We start from the raw sequence: 26044 nt of genomic DNA, 5'->3' as shown, positions 1-26044 counted from the left end.
ATTATTTTTTTTAGTTTGTTCCGGTTTTTTGGATGTAATAACTCATTGATTTCTGATGATTATTTTATTTAGTCATTTTTTATAAACTAGTTTTATTTGATATAAAAATATGATAAGTTGTTTTTTGTTTCAATGACTTTTCATGTAATTTTTAAAAAACATGTTCCAACCACATCATTTATAGCTTGACTTTTTGTTGCCTTTGCAGCACTCACTTAAGCCTCTCAAGATGAGACAGGTATTGGTTAATGTCTTTTATGCAGTGGAATAAAATATTGAGCACAGTCAGGTCCATAAATATTGGGACATCAAGTGCTTTAAACTACAGACTTTCAGCTTTAATTTGAAAATATTTACATTCAAATCGGGTGAACAGTGTATGAATTATAAAAGTTTTTATATGTGCCTCCTACTTCTTAAGGGACCAAAAGTAATGCGACAAATTTACAATCATAAATCAAACTTTCACTTTTTAATACTTGGTTGGAAATCCTTTGCAGTCAATTACAGCCTGAAGTTTCGAAGGCTTATAGCCATTACCAGACACTGGGTTTCATCCCTGCTGATGCTAAGCCAGGCCTCTACTGTGACTGTTTTCAGTTCCTGCTTGTTTTTGGGGCATTTTCATTTCGGATTTGTCTTCAGCAAGTGAAATGCATGTTCAATTGGATTCAGGTCAGGTGATTGTCTGGTCCATTGCGTAATATTCCACTTCTTTGCCTTAAAAAAAATCTTTGTTTGCTTTGGCAGTATGCTTGGGGTAATTGCATCTGCACTGAGTCCAATGAGTTCTGAAGCATCTGGCTGAATATGAGCAGATAAAATTGCCCGAAACATGTCAGAATTAATCCTGCTGCTTTTGTCAGCAGTCACATCATCAATAAATACAAGGGAACCAGTTGCATTGGCCACCATACATGCCCACGCCATGACACTACCACCTCCATGCTTCACTGATAAGGTGGTATATTTTGGATCATGAGCAGCTCCTTTCCTTCTCCATACTCTTCTCTTCTCATCACTCTAAGCCAAGGTGATCTTTGTCTCATACTGTCCATAGAATGTTGTTCCACAACTGTAAAAGCTTTTTAAGATGTTGTTTGGCAAACTCTAATCTGGCCTTCCCGTTTCCGAGGTTCGGTTTTTTAGTATAACCATATGAAATTGTTTACCTGTATGACTACAATATGTTTTATACTCTTTTTGTAGAGTTAATGAGTCCTGTTTAAACCTTTATTCCTCTGCAGTTTACATTTATGACATTTTACACTATGCTTAATCATGAACCCTTGCCGCTTCACAGAAGTTTCAGTACAGCAGATTGTAATTTATTACAAATCAAACTGCAACGAGTTTCAATGCTTGAAATATGTGATGATTTCTGTTTTCCCTGCATGTTTTTGGTCATTTTTGAATATACATTCTTGAAATGATGACTGTTTTTATTTTAATTTAGTGTGCTTGGGATTTTTATTTTGCTTTTCATAATTCCATATTTTCTATAATTATATACCTGGCAAAGATCCCATTACCCTATAGGCCAGGGCAAGGCAGAATGTATTTTGTGGACATTAGTTTATAGTTTAATATATACCGGTATGTGTTCATACTTTTTGACCCTAACTGCTTTTGCTTAAATACACCAAATCAGGTGATCATCCAGTTGAGTTTAGAATTCTAGGATGCGTGTTTTTTTTTTTTTTTTTTTGTGTACAGGTGCATAAAGACATGGTTTATATCTGTGCTCTGTATCAGGGGTGTCACATTAATGCCCAAGGACCAAGTGTATATGTTCAACCTGAGAGACAATTTTACTTACAGTGAAAACACAAATTATTAGGTAAAACTGATTTTTTTTTTTTTTTTACACCAAACGAAATAGGACTAATATTCACCTATCTACATGCAGAGGTGCTGAAGGGCAAAATGGTTGTTGAAAAGTCAATTTCGTTTCTTTAAAAAGTGCTTAGATTTCTCTGGACAGGCCCATATAAAACTCTTCCCTTTAAAGCCTCTTTACTGAAATGACTGATATGGAGAGCCTGCAGACACTTACACTGGATATTAGAAAGTACAGAGGTTAAAATCAATGGCGTACACAGCGTCGTATGAGGTCAAGTTTAACAAGTTCTTTTTACAGTCTATGGGACAGAGACACTGATTGGGATTCCTTTTGGGACTCTATTAAAGCTGATGATGTCATGTAAATCCTCTGTGTTGCTTAATGATATTGTTTTGTATTTTGAATTTCCCACATTCCACGTCCCAACTAATTGCAGATATTTATTTTAATGGATATTTTTACTATAACCTTTTATATGCGGTTATTTGAGGGATAAGGGGTGGGTGCATCAGCCTCTATGCTAATGTTTTGTTGTTGTTTTTTTTGTTCCTGTTTCATAAATGTTTTGAAAGTCAATACAAACTTAAATTACATAATAATAATAATAATAATAATAATAATAATAATAATAATAATAATAATAATAATTTAAAAAAACAGAGGGTAATGTTATAAAGATATAGGCACCATAATTTCACCAAAAATCTCAGGAGGTGCAGGTAAAAAAGTAAAAAAAAAAAAAACACTGCTTTAGTGAATGTCATAATTAGAAATACATTTTGAAAGACACATAATGCAATGGGTAGAAAGTTTTTAATAAATACTTTTTGAATTATTTTGATAAAACTTTACAGTTGTTATATCTCCAAACGTACAGGTGGTGTCACCATGGCTCCACAGAATAAACAGACGTGTCCGCTCTCCACCCTTCAGTCTGACTGCACACACAGCGCTCTGCTGCTCTGTGGATTTAACAAAGAGACTCACATCACGCTGCATTTTGGAGTTAATATTCCTTCCTTTTCTGAATTTTACACATCTGTCTGAGCTGAATCTGTTCCAAACATGAGGCTGTTCCCTGTGACGGTGCAGTGCGGCCTCGCTTTTGTTTTCCTGGCCGTGCGCCTCACAAACGGAGACGTGAGCTACTCCATCCCGGAGGAGATGAAACGTGGATCTGTGATCGGAAATATCGCTAAAGATCTGGGACTGGATTTGGACAGACTGTCTGCTCGTAAGGCTCGTATCGACACGGAGGATAACGGTGTGAAATACTGCGGTTTAAACCTGAATACAGGAGACCTGCTGGTACAAGAAAGGATGGACAGAGAGGGGCTTTGTGCCAAGAAGGCGTCGTGTGTCGTTAAACAGGAGCTCGTGCTGGAAAATCCTTTAGAGCTGCATCGAATAAATATCCGCGTTCAGGATATTAATGATAATTCACCACAATTTACAGCAGAAATGATTAGATTTGAAATCAGTGAATTAGCAGTCAAAGGCGCACGATTTCCATTGGATGAAGCGCACGACGGAGACATCGGAGAAAATGCTGTTCAGAGCTATTCATTACAGCAAAATGATCATTTTAAATTAAATATACAGTCAAAAACAGGAAGACAGAAATATGGTGAGTTAGTTTTAGACAAAGAATTAGACAGAGAGGATAATAAAGAGATGATGCTCTTGCTTACCGCATTAGATGGCGGCTCTCCTCAGAGATCAGGTACTGTAGTCATACACGTCACTGTGCTGGATGCTAATGATAATGCACCAGTGTTCAGTCAGTCTGTCTATAAAGCCAGTCTGCCTGAAAACTCTCCTTTAGATACACTGGTGATCACAGTGAGTGCTACTGATGCAGACGAAGGGATTAATGGTGAAGTTAGATATAAATTTAATCATGTTGCAGATGAAAACCAAGTTTTCTCTTTAAACCTGAAAACTGGAGAAGTTAGAGTAGCTGCTGAAATTGATTATGAAAAGGAATCTTCATATGAAATGCAGATCAGTGCTAAAGATGGTCTGGGACAGCCTTCTTATGCAACTTTAATTATTGACATCATTGATGTAAATGATAACGCTCCAGTGATCCATGTAAAATCTCTGACCAATCCCATTCCTGAGAACGTGTCACCTGGTACAGAGGTGGGCATCATCAACGTGCAGGACAGAGACTCTGAGAAGAACCGACAGGTCCGCTGCTCCCTCCAGCAGGGTGTCCCTTTTAAATTGGTCCCCTCTATTAAAAACTATTATTCTGTGGTGAGCACAGGACAGCTGGACCGTGAAGTAGTGTCTGATTACAACATTACAATCACTGCCACTGACGAGGGCTCTCCACCTCTGTCCTCCTCTAAAAGTCTGCACTTATCTGTAGCTGACATCAACGACAACCCACCTGTGTTTGAGGAGGAGTCGTACAGCGCATATGTGAGTGAGAATAACAAAGCTGGCTCCACTTTATGCTCCGTCACTGCTCGAGACCCTGACTGGAGACAAAACGGTACAGTGATTTATTCTCTGTTAGCTGCTGAGGTGAACGGTGCCCCGGTGTCCTCCTATGTGTCTGTTAACGGAGACACGGGGGTGATCCACGCTGTCAGGTCCTTTGATTATGAACAGCTGAGGAGCTTTAAAGTCCAGCTGATGGCCAGAGACAACGGTTCTCCTCCACTGAGCAGCAACGTGAGCGTCAGTGTGTTCATATCAGATGTGAATGACAACCCTCCTCAGATACTGTACCCCGCCCCGGAGGGCAACTCCTTCATGACCGAGCTGGTCCCCAAAGCTGCACACGGAGGCTCTCTGGTGTCCAAAGTGATCGCGGTGGACGCAGACTCTGGACAGAATGCCTGGCTGTCCTATCAGATAGTCAAGTCCACTGATCCGGGACTGTTCACTATTGGTGTCCACAGTGGAGAGATCAGGACACAGCGGGACATTAGTGAGACTGACAGCATGAAACAGACGCTCATTGTGTCAGTGAAAGACAACGGACAGCCCTCTCTGTCTGCCACCTGCTCCATGTATTTACTGATTTCTGATAACTTGGCTGAGGTGCCAGAGCTGAAGGACATTTCTTATGATGAGAAAAACTCCAAGCTGACCTCTTATCTGATCATTGCGCTGGTGTCCGTGTCCACCTTCTTCCTGACCTTCATCATCATCATCCTGGGTGTGAGGTTTTGTCGCAGGAGAAAGCCCAGACTGTTGTTTGATGGAGCAGTTACCATCCCTGGAGCTTATCTGCCTCCTAATTACGCAGATGTTGACGGCACAGGAACTTTACGCAGCACTTACAATTATGACGCCTACCTGACAACAGGATCTAGAACCAGTGACTTTAAGTTTGTCAGTTCTTACAATGACAACACGCTGCCTGCTGAGCAGACTCTGAGGAAAAGCCCATCAGACTTTGCTGATGCTTTTGGAAGTGCTGACAGCTCTCCTGAGGTAGGACTATTTCCTCTTCCATAATTTTTTTCTCACTCTTTTTTCATATATCGACACACTATGACGTTTTTCTGAAACAACATGATTGTAATGACCATTGGTAGGATTATTATTGTCGTACAGCTGCTCTCTTTCGACATGTAAGGACCTGCCTAACACCTTTGTTGTGGGCCCAAAACACTAACAGGTCAATAACTTAATTGCACACTGAAAGCAAATCCATGCTAAAAAATGAACACGTCTTTGTTTTAGTTACATTTAACCTTATTTATATCTAAGTCGCTATTAAACATAAAGCCAATGCTCCAAGATCGATGTATTGTTTCTGTTTTAGCATTGTTAAAGCTGTTACAGTCAATAATAAATATTTATACATTTTTGAGTGTAACATCCACGTTTACAGTTTGGTTTTCTTGGTTTTATTTGACACTTCCTGTTTTGGTTTCTAGTTTTCTTTGTCATTCTGGCTGCTTCACCCTCTGTTCAGCCTGCCCCATCAGTTTCACCTGTGCTCCCAGCCGTCACTCATCACATTCATTTGTTGGTCTATTTAGTTCTGCTCTATTAGTTTCTATTTGCCAAATGATCTGTTCTTTTCCTGACCAGTGATCCAGCGTTCCTATAGTGATATTTCTGACTCCTCAAATTTTTGCTTCTGCTTGCTCCCCTTGCGCCTCTGTCTGATTTTTGACTGCTTGCCTGTGTGGTGTGTGCCAAACATCTTCTCGAATATACTCTCAAACTCTGGGTCCTGCATTTGAGTCTTTTCCTGTCTAATCAAGCATTACAGTGAGAACTATAATAGATAATAAGATACATTCAAATAAACTTAATTTTGTTCAAAAAAAGTTATTTTTTTTAAATTCTATTAAACCATATCCTCAAATAAAAAGATGACTGCAAACCTGCAAAAACAGGGAGGTTGTGTCCATACCTTTGTCATTGTTCAGTCTCGTCAGATCTTAGAAGCTAGAAAGGCCAGAACTGGTTAGTTCTTGGATGGAAGACCACTGAGAGTTCCATTTGCTCTAGTGGTATCAGTCCATGTCCTTATAGGTAAGACGCTTCACCCACATAGGGCTGGTCGCCATGACGTCACCTCCGGGTAATGTCAGAAACAGCTTGGTGAAAATTGATGCATTGTTTGTTGCTTATTTATGATCACAACTTGTCAACAGTAAAGTCCTGTAGCTTTGAGCAACTCACTGACTGAAAGCAGCAGATGCCTTTTTAAAGATTAAAAGCACATGTGTGTTTGTTTTCACAGAGCTGCGCCATGACTAGAAACCTCGCTTCCGGTTTACATCCCGACCAAAGTAATTGTCTGGTATCAATGTGGTGTGTGAGTGAGTGTTGGTGTTGGTCTGAATGGCTTATGGTGTACCATGGCAGCCTAGCTTCCATTAGTCTGCCCCAGGGCAGCTGTGGCTAAAATTGTAGCTTACCACCACTGTATGTGAAAGATTGAAAGAATGATACAAAATAAAGTGCTTTGACAGTCTATGAAAAAGCAATATATAAAATCCATGTATTATTATTATTATTATTATTATTACTATTATAAAAACTGCAATGAATTTCAACTTTAAAGCACTTGACAAGACCTAAAATATAGTACAAAAATATTACAATTTTTCAGGCAAGTGCACAGATAGACCCCAGTGATGCTCAAGCACTTGCCCTTCTGCCCTGCATGACAAAAGTATTATTGAACTTTGGAAAATAAGTTTCGTTTTACCTCAATTTGGATCTAAACACCACTGTTTAGTAAAAGAGTGGTGTTTATTTAAGAAATGTTGCTTTTTAAGCCTTTATTAAAGTAATGACTGTTTTTGAATATTCTATGATTTTGTGGAATAAGTAGAAGATACAGATTACAAAGCACTTCATTTATCATATTATGATCTTGATTCATTCAGGAATAAACATTTCTTTCTCGTAGTTATTGAGATGAAAGGTATAGTCTTAATTTGAGCTACTGACAGTGTGGTGAGGTATACTGTGGTATGTGTTTATTATCAGTGTGATGCTGCTTATACTTCAGCTGAGGAGCATGCTTCTGGAAAGTAGCTGAGCTGACAATCCAGCTCCCTTCATGTCAGTAGAGAGTATTACCTCATTAATAATAATAATAATAATAATAATAATAATAATAATAATAATAATAATAATAATAATAATAATAATAATAATAATGTTTTGTAGAGGAGTGTGATGATACTTTATGGAAGTTTACTTTTAAGATATCAAAGTAAACTTTAAAAAAATCATTTTTTTTTTAAAGTAATCTTGTAACTTATCTTAAAATTCTGGTTGTTGTGGGAAAGAGAACCTGAATTCCTCAGAACTGATTAAGCCTCATGGATGAGATGTGAGATATGTCAAATGGAAACTAAAAACAAATTGAGCTACAAATCTGACAGTTAATTGGCGTTAGATGGTGCCTATACATAAAGAACAAAGTTAGTTTCCAGTTTTACTTATGTTATTGTGTGTTATTAATAACAACGTTTACAGTAAATATAAAGTAAAATATACGTTTTTTAAGTTGGCTCATTTTTATTTATTTTTTTAACTTTTCAATAAATTTATAAATCCATAATTGATGACGCGCACACTCACATGAAGGCCTACACACACACACACACACACACACACACACACACACACACACACACACACACACACACACACACACACACAGTGTTATTTCACTCATAATTTTAAAGAAAAAAAAAATACTCAGATTTACAACTATGTGTTTTAGTTTTTCTGAACTCACGGTGGCGCTGTATGCCTGTGAAATATGCTTAGTGACGCTCCTTACGTCCTCTTCTCTTTTGTTTCTGATCACATTTTGTGCTCCAGTGCCATGATCTGAACCACACAGGTTCCACATCTGCTGTGTGTGTGTTTTAAACGTTTCATTGGGATTGGACATATCTGTTTTGGATGATGGATTCCAAGATCACCGCGTTTCGAGCGTGTTTGGTGTGCGTTGTCCTTTTTGTGGAACACGTCCACGGAGATCTGAGCTATTCATTCCCAGAGGAGCTCAAACGAGGGTCTGTCGTTGGGAATGTAATCAAGGATCTCGGCTTGGATTCAGGTGCGCTGTCCAACAGACGCGCGCGCATCGATACAGACGGGACTGACACACGCCACTGTGACATCAACCCGCGTAATGGAGAGCTGATTGTGGCCGACAGGATTGACCGTGAGCTGCTTTGTGGCGAAAAGGCGTCGTGCGTCCTGAAGCAGGAGCTCGTGCTGGAGAATCCCCTCGAGCTTCATCGTATCAGTCTGCACGTGGAGGATATTAACGACAATTCACCACGTTTTAATGAAGATATAATCAGATTAGAGATAAGAGAATCAGCGGTAAGAGGGGCTCGTTTTGTGATAGAGGAGGCGCACGATGCGGACGTGGGGCAGAACTCCGTTCAGCAGTATTCTCTCAATATGAATGATCACTTCCTTTTATCTTTGGATGGAAATACATTAGAGCTCGTTCTAGATAAAGAGCTCGACCGTGAAAAAAGTAGCCAAATAAATCTACTGCTCACTGCATTAGATGGCGGCTCTCCTCAGAGATCAGGTACTGTAGTCATACACGTCACTGTGCTGGATGCTAATGATAATGCACCAGTGTTCAGTCAGTCTGTCTATAAAGCCAGTCTGCCTGAAAACTCTCCTGCAGACGCTGTGGTGGTGACAGTCAGTGCATCTGATGCTGATGAAGGAGTAAATGGAGAAGTAATTTATGACTTTGGTCACGTGACTGAAGAGGTGAAGAAATTATTCACTATTGATCGTAAAGTAGGTGACATTAAAGTCAAAGGTAACATTGATTTTGAAGCTGCTACATCATTTGAAATACGTGTTAAAGCTAAAGATGGATTAGGACTGTCTTCATATGCAAAAGTAATTATTGACATCACTGATGTAAATGATAACGCTCCAGTGATTCATGTAAAATCTCTGACCAATCCCATTCCTGAGAACGTGTCACCTGGTACAGAGGTGGGCATCATCAACGTGCAGGACAGAGACTCTGAGAAGAACCGACAGGTCCGCTGCTCCCTCCAGCAGGGTGTCCCTTTTAAATTGGTCCCCTCTATTAAAAACTATTATTCTGTGGTGAGCACAGGACAGCTGGACCGTGAAGTAGTGTCTGATTACAACATTACAATCACTGCCACTGACGAGGGCTCTCCACCTCTGTCCTCCTCTAAAAGTCTGCACTTATCTGTAGCTGACATCAACGACAACCCACCTGTGTTTGAGGAGGAGTCGTACAGCGCATATGTGAGTGAGAATAACAAAGCTGGCTCCACTTTATGCTCCGTCACTGCTCGAGACCCTGACTGGAGACAAAACGGTACAGTGATTTATTCTCTGTTAGCTGCTGAGGTGAACGGTGCCCCGGTGTCCTCCTATGTGTCTGTTAACGGAGACACGGGGGTGATCCACGCTGTCAGGTCCTTTGATTATGAACAGCTGAGGAGCTTTAAAGTCCAGCTGATGGCCAGAGACAACGGTTCTCCTCCACTGAGCAGCAACGTGAGCGTCAGTGTGTTCATATCAGATGTGAATGACAACCCTCCTCAGATACTGTACCCCGCCCCGGAGGGCAACTCCTTCATGACCGAGCTGGTCCCCAAAGCTGCACACGGAGGCTCTCTGGTGTCCAAAGTGATCGCGGTGGACGCAGACTCTGGACAGAACGCCTGGCTGTCCTATCAGATAGTCAAGTCCACTGATCCGGGACTGTTCACTATTGGTGTCCACAGTGGAGAGATCAGGACACAGCGGGACATTAGTGAGACTGACAGCATGAAACAGACGCTCATTGTGTCAGTGAAAGACAATGGACAGCCCTCTCTGTCTGCCACCTGCTCCATGTATTTACTGATTTCTGATAACTTGGCTGAGGTGCCAGAGCTGAAGGACATTTCTTATGATGAGAAAAACTCCAAGCTGACCTCTTATCTGATCATTGCGCTGGTGTCCGTGTCCACCTTCTTCTTGACCTTCATCATCATCATCCTGGGTGTGAGGTTTTGTCGCAGGAGAAAGCCCAGACTGTTGTTTGATGGAGCAGTTACCATCCCTGGAGCTTATCTGCCTCCTAATTACTCAGATGTTGACGGCACAGAAACTTTACGCAGCACTTACAATTATGACGCCTACCTGACAACAGGATCTAGAACCAGTGACTTTAAGTTTGTCAGTTCTTACAATGACAACACGCTGCCTGCTGAGCAGACTCTGAGGAAAAGCCCATCAGACTTTGCTGATGCTTTTGGAAGTGCTGACAGTTCTCCTGAGGTAGGAAACATTATAGCCGTGTATTTTTATGTACCTTTTTGAAAGTTTAAAACTTTTCTCAACATAATGAAGCAATCTGGCCTTTGTTTTTAAACAACGTAAAGTGCATTTTGAAGTATTAAAACATCATAATCTAAAGTTTTCTTAGTTATTATTGCTTTTTTTTTCATAATAATTTTACAAATATCTCACACAATGTCATTATGGCCTTACATTTTTTTCTTGTGACGGCTTTCCCAAATTTAAGATTGACTAACATTTCTTTAATTTTTTCTGTTTTTTTGTTTTGGTAGGTAGGATTTTTGCCTCTTCTGTCATTTATTTCTCACACATTTTTCCATATATCAACACACTATGACTTTTTATGAAACAACATGTTTGTAATGACCATTGGTAGAATTATTATTGTAGTACAGCTGCTCTCTTTCGACAGTTAAACACAGGGCCGACCCTAACACTTTTGTTGTGGGCCCAAAACACTAACAGGTCAATGACTTAATCGCACACACTGAAAGCAAAATCATGCTCAAAAATAAACAAATGTCTTTTTTTTTTCTTTTTTTTTTAAATGCATACATATTATGATGGCAAAGGCAAAATAACTAAAGCTATGTTTAAAAAATAAAAAGTAAAAAATATGTATATATAATTAAAATGAATAATAATAAAAAAAAATATAATAACATACATTAATGCAAAGTATTCAGAATAAATGTAGTCAAAAGTGAAATATTTTAACTATGGTTACTATTACACTTTTAGTCATGCTTTCACCAACATCCAACATCAGTGAGAAAATTCTCAAAATTCATGTGAGGTTGTCTTGTGCCCTTGATGATCATTGATACTGTATTTATCTATCAGCTTGAGCATTGAAATGCATTTTTCAACTGATACCACTGTCGTTGTCACAGTTACAGACAAACCTAAGAGATATCCATAGATTTGGATACAACTCTGTCAGTTCCTTCTCATCACCACAATCTAGAAGTTTAAATGCTGTATTGGTTGGAAAGCAAATGACTTTTGTACTTGGGCCAGTTTGAACATTTAATATGTTCCTTAAAAAGGAAATGAACATCAGACTGATGCTATTAGGGAGCTAAAGGGGAGTTTGGAGGTATGACATATGCACATGTGTGTTATTTGAAATTTTTGATGGATTGAATGTTGAGTTTTTCAATGCTGTGCTTGATTAAGTAGGAAACATGTTGTTTATCTATGGGTTATTATTAAAATGGTTTTCAGGTGGCTTTCTGATATTGCATATATATTTTCTGACTAATAGCTTCATAGTAAAAATTCTAATGTGCAAATTAAGAAGCCACGTTTTCTTGATGCTTATGTAACTATGCACATTCATAAGGAATGTGGTGCATTTATAAAAAGTTATTATGGTATTTTACTGTGAGTTAGTGTTGGATGTTGGAGCAATGCGTGATTGCTGCATCACAGCTAAGCTAATAGTTGTTTACCTGTGCTGACTTTTTACGTTTTCCATCAGCACTGTAGTAGATTTTTTTATGAAGTACCAAGTTCATGAATTGAACACAGGAGTACGTGAATGGAATCATCTCTTTCTGTTAACACTGTGATAAACTGTGACTATTTTATATATAAACACTGCACAGTGTAAAGCTGTGATGGCAAAACCTTCGCCTAAAATAGCAAATAGTGCACAGAGATGAAACCACTGCTCTTATAGGCTCAATTTATCAGCCATTTATGGTAATTCAAGTTCAACCAATGAAGAAACTTTATAGCAACAAGTGTGTCTAAAGTTATCTCATCTTCAATGCTGTAAACTGCTTTATAAATATAATTTTAATGAGCTAAATGTTCTGTTTTGTACATCACAAACTACGTTTCCTTTTTCTGTGAACGTTTAGATTCTATACTTATAAGGTTTTTTTTTGTTCACTTATATTTGCTCAGAAAGTTCAGTCCTGAGTTTTGTTTTGACTCTAACACTTTGTGCTGTCTCTGGTGTTCATATTGTCAGGTTTTGCATTGACAAAGAATCTTACCAGTGAAATTAAATCAAATATATATTCTATTTGAAATAGATAATTTAGTAGCACTTGTTGCCTAAAATGTTTGGGGCATTATTTCTCATTTTGTTAATCATCTTATTTTCTTTTATTCAACTTAGTTTCATTCAAAAAAACATTATTCAAATTAATTACCAGATTTTGGGCACTATTGTGGTAGTGTTTGGCATTTCTGACACAGAACAAGAAGTTATAAGTGCTGGATTAGATTTCTGGGTATTGATGTTCACCTTTCAATTGGAGTAGGTTCTTTATAAAATGGTAATTTCATTAATTTCATTGTTGCGGGGACATTTTTTTTTTGTGATTACAAATACTATTTTACTGATTTTCAATTTTTTTTTAATACATTTTACAAATATTTGTATTTTTTATAAGCAATGCTTGCTGCAGGTTAATTGTGTGTATAGAATAAACATGATCACTAAGGAAGTAATCCTCTGTTTATTATGTGATGTTATTAAGGGAGGTGTTTGAAGGAGTTTTGATACGCTTGAAGCTTGGATATGTTTATGTCTTTTGATTGTTCTATATATATATATATATATATATATATATATATATATATATATATATATATATATATATCTTTGTGGCTTTGTTTTGTCTGTTTTTGGTTTTTATTCATTTATTTATTCAATTTGATAATTAGAGTTTGTATTTGTGGTGTTAACTAAAAAAAACTGTATTCAAGTTGAAAATGTCCTGCTCTGATTTATAATAATAATAATAATAATAATAATAATAATAATAATAATAATAATAATAATTTAATCAATATTTTTTCTGGTTGGAGCAGCTGCCTTCCAAATAAGAAAATACAAAAAGAATATATATTTTTGCCCATTGCTTTGCTGCTCAGAGAGTCATGGAACGTTCTTGATTAGAGTGTTCTATTTTATTTTATTTTATTTATTTTTTTTGGAGGAGTGTGATCAAAGTTTTCTCTTTAATGATATCATAGTAAACCTAAAATCATGTACTTTTTCATTAAAGTAATATTGTAAATTGTCTTAGAATTCTGGTTGTTGTGGGAAAGGGAACCTGAATTCCTTAGAACTGAGTAAATCTCATGGATGAGATGTGACATATATCAAATGAAAACTATAAAAGCAAATTGAGCTACAAAGCTGACATGGAACCTGGTGCCTATATTGTAGAAGAAGAAAGTTAGTTTACAGTTTAACTCTAAACGTATTTTTTTTTTTTACATGTTATTAATAAGTTATATAGTAAATATATAGTAAAATATAAGTTTTTCAAGTTGGCCGATATTTTTTTTTAAACTTTTCAATAAATGTTAAAACGCATGCACACACTCACATTAAGGCAAACATTTTAACACTATGAACAACTACAAACTCTCAAGTGTTATTACACTGATAATAATAATAATAATAATAATAATAATAATAATAATAATAATAATAATAATAATAATAATAATAATAATACTCAGATTTACAACAATGTGTTTTAGTTTTTCTGAACTCACGGTGGCGCTGTATGTCTGTGAAATTGACGCTCCTTACGTCCTCTTCTCTTTTGTTTCTGATCACATTTTGTGCTCCAGTGCCATGATCTGAACCACACAGGTTCCACATCTGCTGTGTGTGTGTTTTAAACGTTTCATTGGGATTGGACATATCTGTTTTGGATGATGGATTCCAAGATCACCGCGTTTCGAGCGTGTTTGGTGTGCGTTGTCCTTTTTGTGGAACACGTCCACGGAGATCTGAGCTATTCATTCCCAGAGGAGCTCAAACGAGGGTCTGTCGTTGGGAATGTAATCAAGGGTCTCGGCTTGGATTCAGGTGCGCTGTCCAACAGACGCGCGCGCATCGATACAGACGGGACTGACACACGCCACTGTGACATCAACCCGCGTAATGGAGAGCTGATTGTGGCCGACAGGATTGACCGTGAGCTGCTTTGTGGCGAAAAGGCGTCGTGCGTCCTGAGGCAGGAGCTCGTGCTGGAGAATCCCCTCGAGCTTCATCGTATCAGTCTGCACGTGGAGGATATTAACGACAATTCACCACGTTTTAATGAAGATATAATCAGATTAGAGATAAGATAATCAGCGGACAGAGGGGCTCGTTTTGTGATAGAGGAGGCGCACGATGCGGACGTGGGGCAGAACTCCGTTCAGCAGTATTCTCTCAATATGAATGATCACTTCCTTTTATCTGTGGATGGAAATACATTAGAGCTCGTTCTAGATAAAGAGCTCGACCGTGAAAAAAGTAGCCAAATAAATCTGCTGCTCACTGCATTAGATGGCGGCTCTCCTCAGAGATCAGGTACTGTAGTCATACACGTCACTGTGCTGGATGCTAATGATAATGCACCAGTGTTCAGTCAGTCTGTCTATAAAGCCAGTCTGCCTGAAAACTCTCCTGCAGACGCTGTGGTGGTGACAGTCAGTGCATCTGATGCTGATGAAGGAGTAAATGGAGAAGTAATTTATGACTTTGGTCACGTGACTGAAGAGGTGAAGAAATTATTCACTATTGATCGTAATTTAGGTGACATTAAAGTCAAAGGTAACATTGATTTTGAAGCTGCTACATCATTTGAAATACGTGTTAAAGCTAAAGATGGATTAGGACTGTCTTCATATGCAAAAGTAATTATTGACATCACTGATGTAAATGATAACGCTCCAGTGATCCATGTAAAATCTCTGACCAATCCCATTCCTGAGAACGTGTCACCTGGTACAGAGGTGGGCATCATCAACGTGCAGGACAGAGACTCTGAGAAGAACCGACAGGTCCGCTGCTCCCTCCAGCAGGGTGTCCCTTTTAAATTGGTCCCCTCTATTAAAAACTATTATTCTGTGGTGAGCACAGGACAGCTGGACCGTGAAGTAGTGTCTGATTACAATATTACAATCACTGCCACTGACGAGGGCTCTCCACCTCTGTCCTCCTCTAAAAGTCTGCACTTATCTGTAGCTGACATCAACGACAACCCACCTGTGTTTGAGGAGGAGTCGTACAGCGCATATGTGAGTGAGAATAACAAAGCTGGCTCCACTTTATGCTCCGTCACTGCTCGAGACCCTGACTGGAGACAAAACGGTACAGTGATTTATTCTCTGTTAGCTGCTGAGGTGAACGGTGCCCCCGGTGTCCTCCTATGGGTCTGTTAACGGAGACACGGGGGTGATCCACGCTGTCAGGTCCTTTGATTATGAACAGCTGAGGAGCTTTAAAATCCAGCTGATGGCCAGAGACAACGGTTCTCCTCCACTGAGCAGCAACGTGAGCGTCAGTGTGTTCATATCAGATGTGAATGACAACCCTCCTCAGATACTGTACCCCGCCCCGGAGGGCAACTCCTTCATGACCGAGCTGGTCCCCAAAGCTGCACACGGAGGCTCTCTGGTGTCCAAAGTGATCGCGGTGGACGCAGACTCTGGACAGAACGCCTGGCTGTCCTATCAGATAGTCAAGTCCACTGATCCGGGACTGTTCACTATTGGTGTCCACAGTGGAGAGATCAGGACACAGCGGGACATTAGTGAGACTGACAGCATGAAACAGACGCTCATTGTGTCAGTGAAAGACAACGGACAGCCCTCTCTGTCTGCCACCTGCTCCATGTATTTACTGATTTCTGATAACTTGGCTGAGGTGCCAGAGCTGAAGGACATTTCTTATGATGAGAAAAACTCCAAGCTGACCTCTTATCTGATCATTGCGCTGGTGTCTGTTTCCACCTTCTTCCTGACCTTCATCATCATCATCCTGGGTGTGAGGTTTTGTCGCAGGAGAAAGCCCAGACTGTTGTTTGATGGAGCAGTTACCATCCCTGGAGCTTATCTGCCTCCTAATTACGCAGATGTTGACGGCACAGGAACTTTACGCAGCACTTACAATTATGACGCCTACCTGACAACAGGATCTAGAACCAGTGACTTTAAGTTTGTCAGTTCTTACAATGACAACACGCTGCCTGCTGAGCAGACTCTGAGGAAAAGCCCATCAGACTTTGCTGATGCTTTTGGAAGTGCTGACTGCTCTCCTGAGGTAGGACCAGCTCTCACAAACAATTTCAGTTTATGATTTGCCAATTAATGTTAGACCTCACCTTTCGTCATTGGTTACTTCTGTTGTGTTATTGCAGATTTAGATTGCTTAAAAGCTTTTTCTCATTGAGATTTTGATCATTTCTTTTTTTAGTGTCACTAATGGAATCATGTTTTAGATTATGAAACATTGTAATTTTTCATAACATAAAATGTTACATTTTTTTATTAAAATGAATGTCATTATTTTTTAATAACCTTTAAGCTAATATTAATATTATTATTAATTTTGTATGAATATATTATAATTAATGAGTCTGCTTGTACTCTTTGATAGTCTGGCACCCTGTTTAAGATGTGTACTGATCATGAGAGCACCAGCAAGACCCCTGTAACTTTCAACAAGAATAAGTGCCAGAAGATGAATTTATATTCAGTGCTAAAATAACACTATTTTACTTCTTAAACCCAAAATAATTGTTCACTTGAAATGATCATCTACTTCGTATTGGTTAAATTCTTGTAAGTTTTCTTTGTGGGCTTTCACTCTAAGAAGCAGTTAAATTAGCCCCAGTCTGTGCTGATTTACACAGATCCCATATGTAATAAATATTTTTTACATGCATCATTTTAAAGGTTTACTTGCAGTTTTCTCCAATCATTCATATGCACAACAGTAAGGGGATTTCTCAAAGCAATTAGTAATAGCCAAACACCATGGATCACCGGCAAAAGCAAGTCTTTTGCTCACAATCATTCATTTATCTCTGAAAACTGAATTTTTGTATCAATGAACATGTCCTTGCCATTGTGTACGTATGAGAAATACGTTGTCATATTGTCAATTAAACAGTGAACCCAGCAGGGATGTTCTTTTATAAACTATGGCTGAGGTTTGGATGTAAATTGTACACATTTGTGTATCTGGGTAAACTGTACATGCAGGGCTGAAATGTGCTGTCAACGAAAAGTCCTAATGATTGAGGTCAGTTGTTTTCCCAACTTTTGGTTGCCCCCTTTGACCAACACCGGTCATTGTAAGCCCATGATTGAGAACGTGGTCTACAGTGTGGCTTCCTTATCGTTATCCACTTACCAATTCCTTATTCCTTATCTTGGAGCAACTATACCATTTTAGGACATTTTTAGAAAAAAAGTCTAATGGAAATGTATAGAAATATGCTTGACATATGACATGTTCAACCATTTTGTATGTAAAGACTTGTGGGGGGAGACCCATACAATGCATTTTGATCAACATTACATAAGCAATTGATAATGTAAGACAGCGATTCTCAACTGGTAGGTTGGGACCCAAAAGTGGGTCGCGGACCTGTACTGGATGGGTCGCGGACATCTTGTCAATAGTAGATATTTGATTTCTCTCATCTTTGACTTGTTTTTTATTTTGACATGCATGCTGTGACATGCATGTTGCACTGGAAAATATATAGATTTATGTTTTTGAAAAACTAAATTTAGTAGGTTGAATTCTAAAAAGAAAAAAAAAATGTGGGTCGCGGTTTATTGATGGTGGCACAATATGGGTCTCAGGGTAAGACCAGTTGAGAACCCCTGATGTAGGAAACAGCAGACAACTGTGCATAATAATGTACAAAAGCATTTGCAACTCGTGCAAATAAAAAAAAAAAACTTTATTTTTTTTTTTTATGTGCACAAGTGACACAATGTAGTTTTGAGAATTTCAATTCAGACCTGAGGAATGTATCAAAACGACTGAGAAAAACTCTAATCAGTTACGTTAAAGTGAAAAGAAATATGAAAATATAATATTCTTACATTAAATTCTTATTGTCAATCAATGGTTCACCTCATAGTTTAATATGAATGATAATGACTGAACACTTCTATAAAAAAAAATTTACTTAACAATGGAGAAGTTTTTAAAACTTTATAGTCTGCAAGGTCTTGAAAAGTAAAAATAATAAATACATTTGTAATTGTTGTTGTGGCTTGATTTAGTTAAAGTGAAAAACTGAATGAACTAAGATATATCGTTCACAGAAATATTATCTCAATGCAGCATGCCTTCTTCCAGTTTTTTTTCATTCATTATTGAAATCACAAAACTACTTTAAATTGAAATGTGTCCATAAACGATAGATAGATAGATAGATAGATAGATAGATAGATAGATAGATAGATAGATAGATAGATAGATAGAGAAATGCACCTTCATCCCCTCTGCAATAACTGCTCTGAACAACATGAGATATAACACTGCAAACTATTTTTATCTGTTATTTTTTAACACTGCTTCAGGACAATAACATCTATCTATCTATCTATCTATCTATCTATCTATCTATCTATCTATCTATCTATCTATCTATCTATCTATCTATCTATCCACTAATAAATAGTGTTGCAAGTGTTTATTTTTACTTTTCTAAATTTAAAACTATATATTCTGACAAAAACAAGGTTGCTTTGCATTATTTGTATTTACTTTTATTATGGGATTGTATAAAATGTAGTTTTATCTGTTTGGCTCTTGGTGACGCTCTCCTATAAAGCCTGAGTCAGATGGTCGTGTCTCACCCTATCTGTGTCAGTGGGACTAGAATATTGGGTCAGAGCCGAGGGGGCTGTGTGTGTGCATGCGCATTTGAGATTTGCTTTGTGTGTGTGTGTGTGTGTGTGTGTGTGTGTGTGCGTGTGCGTGTGTGTGTGGGTGGAGAGGAAAAGAGAGGCTGTGTGCATAGAGATGGAGAAGTAGAGAAATAGAGAGAGAGAGAGAGAGAGAGAGAGAAATACAGAGAGAGAGAGATGCAGTGAGCATAGGAATAGAGAGAGGAATCCTAGCTGACAGCTTATAGAGCATGAATAACTCAGCCAGAGGAGCAGAGAAGCGTTTGAACACAGCAGCATCGTTTCCACTGTTGGATATGTCAAGATTTCTGCAATAATGTCGACAAATGCTCCTATTCGTCGAGCCTGCTCACCAATGGAGCATCCGGCTAAGTTAAGATGGTACCTGTGTGCTTTTTCATTTTTTCTCCATTTTGTTGCGGTGTTTGGAGAAGTGCGTTATGTACTACCGGAGGAGAAGCGCAGAGGCTCGGTCATCGGGAATGCTGCAAGGGATCTGGGGCTCAAAGTTTCTGAGTTGAATGTGCGTCAAGCACGTGTTGTTGCAGAGGGGACCAGCCAGCTGTGTGAGTTGGACACTGCGTCAGGAAACCTTTTGATCAGCCAACGGATAGACCGAGAGGAGCTGTGTGCACAATCCCCTGTCTGCACCCTGCAGTATCAGCTTCTGCTCGAAAATCCTCTTCAAGCATTCAGTATTGTTTTAGACATTACGGATATAAACGACAACAGTCCAGTGTTTGCTGCAGGGGAGATAAAGCTAGATTTAGTGGAGTCCACTGTTCTGGGGAGACGTTTTCCCCTGGAGAGCGCACATGACCCTGATCTGGGTACCAACTCTGTGGGTGAATATAAACTGAGCTCGAATGAGCATTTTGTATTGGAAATGAGTACACAGATAAAAGGCAATGCATATCCTGAACTTGTCCTTAAAAAGGCTCTGGACCGGGAGGTACGAGCTGAACATGTGTTGAAAATCAATGGAATTGATGGGGGAAATCCCACCCGATCAGGAACGGCATCTATACGCATCCGCGTGCTAGATACCAATGACAATGTCCCAGTTTTCAGCCAACGGGTTTACAAGGCCTCTGTGCCTGAGAACTCACCTATTGGGACTGTCATAGCGAGACTGAATGCCACAGACCTGGACGAGGGTGTCTATGGAGAAATAACATACTCTTTCAGCCATTTGTCAGACAAAACGAGAGGACTCATCGAGATAAACCCTCTGAACGGAGAGGTGCGAGTGGCAGGACTTATTGATTACGAAGAAGCTACAATGCACGAGTTGGATGTTCAGGCTAAGGATGGCGGGGGTCAAGCGTCTCATTGTAAACTTGTGATTGATGTCAATGATGTAAACGACAACAAACCAGTGATAGAATTGAAATCAGCTTCTTCCAGATTAGCAGAAGACTCCAGCCCAGGCACTATGGTTGCTCTGATTAATATTTACGACCTGGACACTGGGAACAGTGGGCACGTCACATGTTCAATCTCAGACCAAACTTCATTTAAACTTGTAAGCGAAGTAAAAAACTATTATATGTTAGTGACTAACGGGGTGCTGGATAGAGAACTCCAACCTGAGTATAACATCACTGTTACAGCCACTGATGGTGGCTTTCCTTCCCTTTCCAGTGTAAAAGTCATAGCTATTGTAATTAGTGACATTAATGATAATGCACCTACTTTCAAACAAACCGAGTTTAATGCCAATATTTTGGAAAACCAACCTGTTGGCATGTTTGTAATAAAGATTGCCGCAGAGGACGTGGACGACGGGTCTAATGCTAAATTAATGTACCAAATATCTCAGTCTTCTAATTCTGAAGTGTCGTCGTTCCTCAGCATTAACCCAGACACGGGGGAGCTGTTCACTTCCCGCATCTTTGATTACGAACAATCAGTTCATTTCCAGATTAAGGTGACAGCTCAGGATAAAGGCTCGCCTCCGCTCACCGCCACCTGCACCCTGAATATTTTCATCAGGGACCAGAATGACAACACACCCGTTGTCCTGTATCCGGTCCAAACCCCGGGGTTGATTGCTGAGGATATGGTCTCAGTCGAAGCCCCAAGAGGTTACCTGGTGACCAAGGTGGTAGCAGTGGACGCAGACTCTGGCCATAACGCATGGCTCTCCTACAGAATAATCAAAGCCACGCAGCCCAACCTGTTTATGGTAGAAATACATTCAGGTGAAATTAGGACTCTGCGTCCTTTCATGGAGGATGATGAGTCCAAACATACGGTGATCGTCTTGGTGACAGATAACGGTCCTGAATCTCTGTCCGCTACAGCGACAGTCAGCATCTTGCTTGGCAACGGGCTTCCTGTTTTAAGTGAACTTTTTGAGTTTGCGAATGAATCACGTGAAAGCGATAATTTAACGCTCTATTTGATTATTGCCCTGTCGGCCGTGTCATCCCTCCTCATCCTCCTCATCAGTGGTGTGTTTTATTTTAAACTCTGCCGACGCAGCTATACGTACCGTTCAACCACTGACAGTCTCCCCGTTTTCCCTTCGACCTATTACCCACAGAACTTTGCAGATATCAGCCGCTACGGGACACTGCTGAAAGATGACCGTTTTGACCCTTTCATGACTGCCGGGTCATGGAGGGGCGATTTTCGTTTCGCGTCAAACACAGACACTGACACGCTTAAGAAAAGAAGTGCAGCGTATCAGAAAAACACGCTGAGGCGCATCAGCGCAGATAGAAGTACTCTGACGATCCGGGCACCGCATCCCTGTTATGTGATTACATGAGTGTCTGCTTTTTATATTAAATCCATTACGCACTGAAGTAGTCATAATACACTTTTTATTTGTGAATATATAATTTAAAAAATCTCCTATGTTATTTCTTGAGCACGTGTGAAAAATGTGGCCCATTAGGAGAGTCTAGTACATGGGCACTCACTTAGTATTGTTGTTTTTAACATTTGAGATAGTGTTAATGTAATAGTAGTTCTAGTAGTATGGTAGGAATTTTGTTTTGCAGTTAAAAACTTTTTAAAATGTAAATTTGAAAATGTGATTAGCCATCAGAATCAGAATCCTTCTTTTATTTTCATTGTGCTTAAACTTCCATTTGCCAATATGCAATTGGCTGCATATAATTTCTTTGTTTTTTTAAGAAAACTAAAACATTTGAGGTTTAGTTCAGGTTGTGCTTTTTCTGTTTTATCATAAATTGAACTCCAATCATGTTTAATAGCTGGTACGAACTAAAATTATTATTGTTTTTTTTTTTTTTTATAACTTCAGTGTATTTATTGCTGGTGCATGTTTTCAACACCTGGTAGTGACAGTTTTCTATGTGACTTCAACTTCAACTTGAAACTTGTGTATTTTATGGCATATTTTTGTAACATAAGCATAAGCACAGATGAAGTATATCTTGCTCCTATTTGCATACATACGTATATAAATATGTATATAGTTTGTGATTTTTGCCTCCTTTAAATGTTTAAAGTTTGTAGTTATTCTATTCAACATCTTTTTGTTTTCATCACCCATCTGTAATCCAAAAATACATTTTACGAAAATGTGCTGAGGTAATAAGCTGTGATCTGCTTGAGATCTGTGTAAAAGGATGTGCGGGTTGACCTTGAAGATGTATTAAATTTGTTCTTATTACATTAATCATGGGGGTGGGTCTTTCCAATAAGAGCTTTGAGAAAATATCCACTATATCATCTGCCAAAATGAATTGCACTGCCACATTTTGATGAAAAGTGTACATGTAATGTTTTCCACATTTTGAAAGTCAACTGTTTGATTACTCTTGTTTACAATAATAATGGAATATTTTGTGAAATTAGACAACAGACCATGGCTCACTTTGTAAATCTAAAAGTAACATTAGTCAATGACACATGTCTCTGTGAGTTTATTAACACGTTTTCATGCCTGTTTTTGAAAATGCACTACAAATGATTTTCTATTGCTTTCTTGAGTAAAAAAAAAGGAAATGCAACAAATGTACTGTGCACGTTACACGATTCATTGAATATTTATGGACCATCTGTGAACGTTTATTGCAAAATAAAGTCAAAAAGTTGAAAACTGGCATTGATTTTTGGCTTAACAATTGATATCTGAAATTAAGTTTTTTTTTTTTTTAATATATATAAATATATAATATATATATATATATATATATATATATATATATATATATATATATATATATATATATATATATATATATATATATATATATATAATACATTTGGTATATGCCCTTTTAAGACTTTGACTTTTCTTCACATTTTTTTTATCAGGCAGCAATCCAGAATGTATTTACCACTTTTTTACTTTTAAATTTCTATTTTTAATTTTAGTTTTTCATTTCATGTTTTTAAAAACTTTTTTTTTAAAAAAAAAAAAAAAACATGATTATAAGATTATTTATTATTTATTTATTTATTATCATTTTACTTTTCAAGGGCTAAAATTAGAACGTATAATAAATAATGCTATTTATATTAAGCAGAGCTGTGTCACAGCCAGGAATTATAGATTCAAACCCAGGACTTGGTTCCTTTCTGTGTGGAGTTTGCATGTTCTCCCGTGCTTGCTTGGGTTTTTTTCTGAGTACTCGGGTCTCGTCCTATACCTTCTAAAAACATGCATGTAAAGCTAATCGGAGTATTTAGATTGCCTTATAGTGAAGGGGAGTGTGAGTGGTTGTCCGTCTGTTTGTCTGTACCCTTGACTACTCGAGATAGACTCCAGAAGACCCCTGTGACTCACAAGAGGAACAAGCGAGTCAGCCGATGAAAGAATGATTGAATTGATTAGATTATAGTATGCCAACTAACATGAAATACAAGTATACAATACATATCAAGCATATGTGCATATTTGTCTCTTTCAGAACTATATAACCAACAACTTTCAGAACTTCATGACATTCAGTCAGCTGTACATTGGTGGAGGTGAACTTTTGACAATGACTTGATAACAAAGGCACAAACTTAGTGTTTTTTTTTTTTTTTTTTTTTTTTTTTTTTCTGCCTGAAGGTGATTTATAGATCAGTGGTTATTAAACTTCTTGGAGGGACTCAACCCTATAGAAGCTTCATCAGTGCATTCCCTGAACCCTGTGTTATTAAAAAAATAAAACACATTTTTTTTCACAACACAAGTATTTTATTTGGACATACTGTATAAGTCTGGGTTATATAATAAACTAGTTCATCATATAATTTATTTTGTGTAACACAATTTTACTGTGTGTCTTGATCCATGTTAAGAACCACTGATCTAGATGTTTGTTGTCAAAGAAGAAATATTGACATACTTTTTAAGGCAGGTATAGGTATACTCTTATGGTGCATCTTGCTCTATATGCACATTTTACAAAGTCGAAGATTTTGTTCTTTGGGCATTTATGCCTTGTAAATGTATGGTTCGTGATCATCTCATTCCAAAGCTATATAGAGTGCCTGTGCCATAGCAAATAGCCATGTATTTCCTACTGTTATATCACAGTGACGCACTTGTCATAAAATGGTTGCGTTTCTGAATTCGTGAGGAGCTCTGTGTGTGTTTCTGCTAAAGGCTCATTCGTGTGTCTATTTTCAGTCGTGCAAGATGGGGTAGATTTGTTTATTGCAATGTAGGTCACATTAACACAGTCTAAGGCAGAAGGGCTGACAAGATGCATGAAGAGGATTTTGTGGTATTCTGTGGTGCACATTAGAAACCTCTTTGAAAGAATATTCATGCCATGCATTTTTGAAGCATTGAAGTATTTTTATTTGTTTTCCAATATGATGGATTTGTTGAAAGCTTTATGTTATAACAGTGGTAATTTCGGGTTTACATTGATCACTGAATCATAATCAATGTGCAAATGATCAGTAATGAAGCAGATTGCATCATGATACATAGTTCTTACATCAGATATCATAGATCATGCATCTTTCCAGTTTCATAATCTGTACAATCACAACAAAAACTGTTATTTCACTCAGTAATTATTTTATCTGTGTTATTTAGAAATTTTTACTGTGATGAAAATAAAGCAATGTTATTGTTCCAGGCTTCAAACTAATTTACATTTCTTTTCTTCTCTCCTTTTTCTGTATGATCCCTGGATGACACTTTTAACTCCATATCAGGTAAGAGTCTTTTGTCATTGAATGAATGATGTACTTTGCACTACACACACTACACACTCATGCTACACTTACAGTTATTAAAATCCAACTAAACTCTCTCAGTCAAATAGCATGTATTACTGTGCTGTCTTCTGCTGTATGTTTCTCACTGCACAAAGAACACATCTGCTTGATTGCATGAAGTTATGCACAATATATGGTCATGTAACTCTATTGTTTTGCAAACATGCAGCATCAGTGATGTCTGTTTTAATTATTTCTGAAGGCTTAGAACATCCAAAGTGATAACCATGTAATGCCTGCTGGTATTCAGCTCTCCTAAATAATTCATAGTGATGGGAAAAATGTTTTTTGTGCAGATGCAGGATGCATTGACATGATCAAGCTGTGCACAGATTTTGCTCAACATCAGTGAATCCAATATGCCTTTTACATATGTGTTTGGTTAAGAAACAACCCATACATAACACTGATTACACCATCCACTCTGCTGTGACAGAATGCTGCAGTGCTTCAAATGATTCCACCATCCAAATGTAGGTCATTGGATATATAACTTAGATTAGATGTGGGTTG

At 38.2% G+C, this 26044-nt stretch overlaps 3 protein-coding genes and 1 pseudogene across 3 annotated transcripts; all 4 read left to right on the top strand.

Moving 5' to 3' along the window:
- Positions 1-2730: 2730 nt before the first annotated feature.
- LOC114470726 (protocadherin beta-16-like) lies at positions 2731-6580 on the top strand. Its single transcript, XM_028459065.1, has 3 exons — positions 2731-5296; positions 6353-6401; positions 6564-6580. The coding sequence occupies exons 1-3, from the start codon at positions 2909-2911 to the stop codon at positions 6578-6580; spliced, it is 2454 nt and encodes an 817-aa protein (XP_028314866.1). The 5' UTR covers positions 2731-2908.
- Positions 6581-8177: 1597 nt separating this feature from the next.
- Positions 8178-25562, top strand: LOC114471002 (protocadherin gamma-A11-like). Its single transcript, XM_028459476.1, has 2 exons — positions 8178-10627; positions 25469-25562. Exons 1-2 carry the CDS (start codon positions 8249-8251, stop codon positions 25487-25489), a joined length of 2400 nt encoding a protein of 799 aa, XP_028315277.1. The 5' UTR covers positions 8178-8248; the 3' UTR covers positions 25490-25562.
- Positions 14265-25523, top strand: LOC114471003 (protocadherin gamma-A11-like; annotated as a pseudogene).
- Positions 19492-22221, top strand: LOC114471001 (protocadherin beta-15-like). The gene has a single exon (XM_028459475.1). It carries the CDS (start codon positions 19644-19646, stop codon positions 22101-22103), a length of 2460 nt encoding a protein of 819 aa, XP_028315276.1. The 5' UTR covers positions 19492-19643; the 3' UTR covers positions 22104-22221.
- Positions 25563-26044: the final 482 nt, after the last annotated feature.

The sequence above is a fragment of the Gouania willdenowi genome, chromosome 10, assembly GCF_900634775.1.
Source record: "Gouania willdenowi chromosome 10, fGouWil2.1, whole genome shotgun sequence".
Taxonomy (NCBI): domain Eukaryota; kingdom Metazoa; phylum Chordata; class Actinopteri; order Blenniiformes; family Gobiesocidae; genus Gouania; species Gouania willdenowi.
This window is presented reverse-complemented; position numbering and strand designations above follow the sequence as displayed.